Source organism: Cetorhinus maximus, chromosome 10 (genome assembly GCF_964194155.1).
Source record: "Cetorhinus maximus chromosome 10, sCetMax3.hap1.1, whole genome shotgun sequence".
In the NCBI taxonomy this organism is placed as follows: domain Eukaryota; kingdom Metazoa; phylum Chordata; class Chondrichthyes; order Lamniformes; family Cetorhinidae; genus Cetorhinus; species Cetorhinus maximus.
The window spans coordinates 29,683,947-29,690,404 of record NC_135888.1 but is presented as its reverse complement, the minus strand read 5'-3'; the positions used below and the strand labels follow the sequence as shown (position 1 = coordinate 29,690,404).

Below are 6,458 nucleotides of genomic sequence, written 5' to 3'. Positions count from 1 at the left end.
AACCCAGTGAAATTGAGCTCTAATGAACACACTGTTGATGCCAGGTATGCAGCACTTTGTAAAAACCTGTATGTTGGGAAGTTTGTCCTGCCACCTGATGTTGCAAATAGATCTCAGACAGCAAAAATGAAATATTTCTGGTCGTTTTACGTGATGCTGGTCGATTGTCCAAGTCTTGCACCCATAAAGAAGTGATGTAAGAACCAGTGCCTGGTAGACATTGATCTTTGCTCTGAGACAAACTCCATGCTCTTTTCAAAGTCTGAGTGAGCCTACCAAATGTTGAGCTTGCTTTTGACAGGCGATGGTTGATTTTTTTATCATTCAACGTAGTGTTATTGAAAAGGATACACTCAAGAGAACAAAACCTCTGTACTGAACAGTGGGGTGATCAACTGGGTTAGTCACACAGTTCGCATAGAGGATTCCCACATACCAGCTGAGCATGGGAACCCACACCACAGAACATCCCAAACTTAGATATAAAAACAATCTGAAAGCCAACCTGAGGGATTCCAAGCTGGATCCCAAAACATGGGGTAAAAAAACAACCTTGGACAGACCCAAATGGGCAAGTCGCTGTCATCAAACAATTCGACATTTGAGAAGGGTCATGTGCTTTCAGGACAGGTGAGTGCGGTGCAAAGCCAGTGCCTCCATCCATCCCTCCAACACTGACTTCATATGCAGTGTTTTTTAAACTCAATTGTGCAAATTAAGACTTGGCCGAATGTTATATAAGGCGACAGAAACCTAGACTACAAACTCTCTTTTACTTGCTGAAAACTCATCTGAAGCGACAGGAGAGTCCATCGTCACATTCCAGTGTGAGTTTTCACCCATGCATCAACACTACTGCCCCTCTGCAATATATCACAAGCACACAGCAATATTTCTTTGAAAGAAAACTTTATTAATATGGTGCGTGACTACTCGATTTCAAATAATTACATGAAATTTTAAATCACTAAGGTGCATTAATAAATCAACAGTATAAAAACATTTGAGAAAAACAATACGTTCTATGAAAAATTTAACGAGGAATTTCCACGTGAAAAAGACGAAAACACACGGTCGCAAACGAAAAGTGTGCAGCTGTACTGTTTAAAGCCATTTTCCTTCTAAATACAGCATAAATCACTGTTATACAGCTAATAATACAACTAAACACTTAAAAATCCAGTCAAAGATTCATTTGCAATATTTATTTTCAAAAAGAAATAGTGCTAAGCACTTGAGAGTACTGGGGGAATTAATTACCAGATTTTCAAAACATTTTGAGCCTCTGCAGTTGCTGCCCCGCCCCTTAGTACACACAAAAAAGTGATTCATGGATCGTGAAAAATGAAATATTTGGTTGCTGTGGTGTGTGGAAGGGAGTAGGAAAAAAATCCAATTAAACAACTAATTGGGACACACTGATGCTCAAGACTTGGTACTGTTGTGAACTGAAACAGATGTGAAATGACAATTGCAATTGAGGTCTCTGTACCTTCCAAAAACTGCTTGTGCAAAGTATGCAAGAACAGTATTTTTACTTCAGAACAACTGATGACATTAAAGCTCTTTTATATCAAGAGTAATGATGTCTTCTATGAAATTTGGTATTAGAAATCTAAAATCCTCAGTACTCACAGGATGCTCTTAAGTAAAAGAGCAAGTCACAAAATTCAGTAGAACTTAGGAAATGCTATTATATACAAACCATAGCATGTTAAACAGTTTTAAAAATGTGGTATTTTTTGGTATTATTTTATTGATTCACACCAACACTGACAGAAGTAATTTTAGGAGGGCAGCCTCTACTCAGAAGTACTGGTGTTGTCGCTGGATGGGCGTGAATATTTTTTGGCATAATATTTGCTCTTTCTTCTATTTCCAAGAAAATGCACTTTTCAAAGTGAGCATATATTTCAAAACATACATCCAGTACAAACCCTTGATTCAGAAAAGGTAAATAGCTGTTAATTTCAGTGAGGAACATATTGTAAAATTGATTGATATTCACACTGATTTTAAATAGAGTAGCAAAGTAAAACGGTTGCATGATTTAAATAGTTAGTCCAGTAAGTAGAATCATACTACATTATGTTTGTAAGGCAATAATTTGCTCCAGTGCATAAGACAATAATTGATAAGACTTAATTCAGCAAGTTTAAAATTCATGATTGAGGGCCCTCAAAGTTAATGTCATAACAGGAGTGAAGATACCAGGAAGAGCAGAAATTATTTCGCTAGTTGTAACAATGTCAAACATACAGAATTAAATGTATGCATTTGACAAAATGTACATTTATTAGAATCCTCGCTGGATTTGTACCTCTTAATGAGGCAAAATGAGCATGAGCTGAGTGCTCCTGTTAAGGTGATTTATTAACTTTTAGCGTCCGAAGTTGTACAAAAAGGCACACAATACTGATAATTGGTTAAAATTTTAAACAATATTCCCTCTGATAGATACTGGAGTGCAGTAAAACAGTTTGGAGTTATAGGATACAATTTTCTCCCTTTTAAATGACTGGTGCAAATATCAACTATTCTTTAGCATCACAAACTTTGTACAAGCAAAGACCCTTTGACTTTTTGGCTGTGAAATGCATCATCCTCAGAGCTACTTCACCTCTTCCTACTCAAAGCAGGATGTTATTTTAAATTTAAAACATCAAGGAAGCCGGAAAGCTAAAGGAAACGGGATTAATGCACACACCATTCTGCAGCTGAAAACCGACCGAGGGAAAGCATTTACACAAGGGTAGATTTTCCTCTTCGATGCCAGAATGTAATAGCTTTGCAGGATGGAACACCCGAATTGGGTACAAACTGCTCACAACTATTTTAATGGTGGAAAAGAGTGATAAGCTGATATCCAATTTTGTGATAAGGCCTCTGTCCTGCCAAGTTCTTAAGTCTGACGCTAAAGAAAATCTACTCTTTCACATTGCAGAATTCTTACAACTTCTCTCTCTTTGCTGTATTCTTTATTACCCAATGTATCCCGGGCAATATTATTAAATCAATTTGAGCACAATTAATTAGTTCGAAGGCATTTCAGAAAATGTGATTCTGCAGAATAGTTCACGTTTTCTCTCAAGGCTCGAGACAAAACAGAGACTATAGTGATGTTACAGTTACAAAACGTCTAAGCACTTTGACATATTTAAACACTTTTGGTCTTTAGAGATAAATTAAGTGTTACAATTTAAAATGAAAAAAGCCTTCACTCTAGGTCAGCTACATTTACTAAATGTGACCCTTTTTTCCTGGAACCTTCAAACCATGTACTCACACATACGCCTGAAAGAGTTTACTCATCACAGCAAACACACAACAGTTTAGTTCCTTAAGCTAGTCAAGAGCAGGGCAAGTGGAATTCTGCATATTTCACTTTCTACAGTTTAAGATCTACAAGTCCTGAGTTTTGCTAATAAAATATGCATTAAAAAATTAGACTGTTTTGCAGTTATATTAGATCAGCTGAGCAGAAAGTAACCACCAGGTGATCATTTCTCCATTGCAAAAGATAATTAAAAAAGCAAAAAACAACTACCTCTGTTAAATGGCCAGTGACACCAGTCCATTCAACTTGTATCAATACAGAGGCCTTATCATCCTCCCTTTATTTGTTCTTGGGTCTCTCATGGTGCACACCATCCCTAGTCAAGTACAGACAAGTTAACCTGCATTCAAGCATTAGCCAATATGGCTTGTTAGCTGGATGGTAGAAAGTGCATAAGACTTGGCTGCACACCCCACAGCCAATTTGCTTTCCTGACCTGTGGGGTACAGACTAGCCAGCTATTGATCTAAACAACTTGCAAGCTCAAATGCTGAACACAAATTTACATCCAGTTACTCCACGGTAGAGTGCACTGGGCCACCCATGTGCTCACTCCCATAATGCCCATTCTAATCAGGTTGCAGTGCCCACATTAGTGCAATACACAAGGTAGGCAATTCACAAAATAGCAGTCAGACGCATCTTCTGAAATATTGCCCAAGCCGTGAAGAATTATTGAAAAAGGCCAACTGTTAAAGCATTGGATCATTCCACTAAATGTGAAAGCATTGCTTGTTGCTACACTAAAGATTTCATTAAGTAAGTATCGGATAATAACTTTGGGGATGAGGAGTCAGTTGGGTAAAAATTGTTTCACAGGTCTCAATTATTTCCATAGAATTCATCAAAATTGCAAAATTTCCAACTGATCCATGTACTGAACAAGCATGCATTTAGTCAAATTGCACTCAGTTAAAAAAATGAATACATAGATAAGAGAATATATACACACAATGGAACAAAAGCCCATAATAACGAGGTCAGGAGAGTTGGAACTTATGGGATAAACAGTAAAAAAATCCTCAAATAAAAAAATCTTACCATATAATTCCCTTCATTCATTTTTCTTTTTACAAGTGTAAGCAAATCAATTTAAAATTACATCTCATAATATTTAAGTTAAAATAAGCTTTGTTCCAGCTTCATTCTTTATCCATCCAAATGAAACTACACTTCAGCGAACAGTCCTAACAAACTGTTTCCAGAATAAAAATTCAAATACACATGAATAGCAGCAGTATGAGGGCAAGCTTGACCACTAGCATCACCAATTGTTTAGACGTTAATACAAATTGCAGGCTTGATGTACTTTGCTTCATTTTTTTTTAAAAGAACCTAATGATATTGTCAACCTTGAACTAAGCTCACCAAGAGGGCAACATGGTGCTAGGCAAATAAACAGATAGGTTTTGGATCCAGCTCATCACCCTACTTCCAGCCACTCCAAAAATAAAAGAGTGCCAATAATTTCTACTAGGCCTGTCAGTCAAAATTTCTCCCGTGCCTATCCCCCATTCACTCCCTTCATAAACCTTAATGCTTTTGTAAACAAGTCATTCTGAGCACAGATGGAAGCTTCTGCCTCCATTAAGAAAAGCAGCGGTAGCAAGTACTCTTGGCAGCACATGGGCTCACCAAGAGCTTGGATAGGAATTGCCTCCATTAAGAGTTAATATGCAAAATCAAATTTAATATATTGTGAAATATTAGTTTGATTTGTTACTGGGATTCTGATCTATGTGCACTGTCCCATTCTTCAGTATCTAAAACCATAGGCTGTTAATTCCAGAGAAACCATCTACCTCTAAGAGTTCACTTGCTGCAAAAGCCTTCAGTTTGCCATTCAAATACCCTTCCATACTAAAGCTGTGCTTATGGAGGTTAAACAATGTTTTTCAGCACCTCTTTAAACTTTGCACAAAGTTTTAATCCTGAATGTTATCAAATACAGTAGTAGAAAATTGCATTATGTTAAGTGATCATTCCAGTGAGTGGTTCGGCTTTGATCTGACTTCAATAAGGCCCAAGTTGTAAATATGACATAAACATGCAGGATTTCAAACTTGTCATTTTTCTGTGCTAGTTCAAAGAGCATGCTTTACTAAAACATACTAAAATTTATAAATACTGTATATATAGACATCTCTTTTTTCTTGTGAAACAACATATTATAGAAAAGTGTGCAACATAACACTTCAAAGTGATAGGACCCCTAACCTGTTTTGGGAAGTATTGGTTCTTTAAAAAGGTCAGCATACTGAAACTTGGCCATATAGCCTGCGATCCATGTGACTACTACACAAATTAAGTACTAACGAGAGGGCTCAAGCTCGATTAGAATTGGGATTGATTTTCTAATGCACAAAGCCCACCTATAACATTTCTACCTTAACAACCAGTATTAAGGAACACTGTCAATGCACCTTGGTTCTTAAGGCCCAAAGCTTCCCAAATAAAGCTTCCTCCACTTTGCTCCAGAGAAACTAGGCCGATTACAGAAACAGTCTCAATTCACAATAAGGTGGGGCTGTTTAAGAAGAGTAAAACAGCATTTATTATTTATACACACAAAGCTGGAGGCATTTAACATTAATATTTATACCCATCAGTGTTCGTTATCCCAAAACTAAGGATCAATAAGGAAAGTGAACACAATTAATGCAGTCCAGCATGGGAGCAGTAAATAGGTAGTCTGTGTAGACCATTCCAAGCTGCAGAAGTAGCTGTAGTCCTTGATAATGTATTTCAATAACATTTCAGCTTCTTCAATCTCAGAACATATTTGCAGTGCTGCATATGTAAAGTTTGGCTGTTTCCCAGTAAAACGTAACAAAGGCATTTCTGTACATGAACTGTGCTATCTCTTGAAAGTTTGTAGCAGATTACTGTCCTGCACTCATGCTGGAGTTAGCACTGCTACAACTCTCTTCATATGTTGGGGGAGGATCTGTTAAAAGACAAAAAAGTGTAATTGCATTAAATTATCCTTCAAATCTGCAAATAGCTAGCTTGCATTTTAGTGAGAAAGCTTATTAATTGTTTTTCTCAATTGTTAGAAACCTTTAAAATAGAATGCCAACAGTTGAAGCAGGAAATTTGTAACCAGAATTGCATCTGCGAG

General features: G+C 37.0%; 1 protein-coding gene across 3 annotated transcripts in view; it reads right to left on the bottom strand.

The window, feature by feature from the left end:
• Positions 1–892: 892 nt before the first annotated feature.
• Positions 893–6,458, bottom strand: part of arrdc1b (arrestin domain containing 1b) — a 64,869-nt gene continuing 59,303 nt past the window's right edge. For all 3 annotated transcript variants that reach the window (XM_078550297.1, XM_078550300.1, XM_078550298.1), the window contains one exon: positions 893–6,284. In XM_078550297.1, coding sequence (XP_078406423.1) covers positions 6,220–6,284 — 65 coding nt within the window. In that variant the 3' untranslated portion in view covers positions 893–6,219. The remainder of the gene's footprint in view (positions 6,285–6,458) is intronic.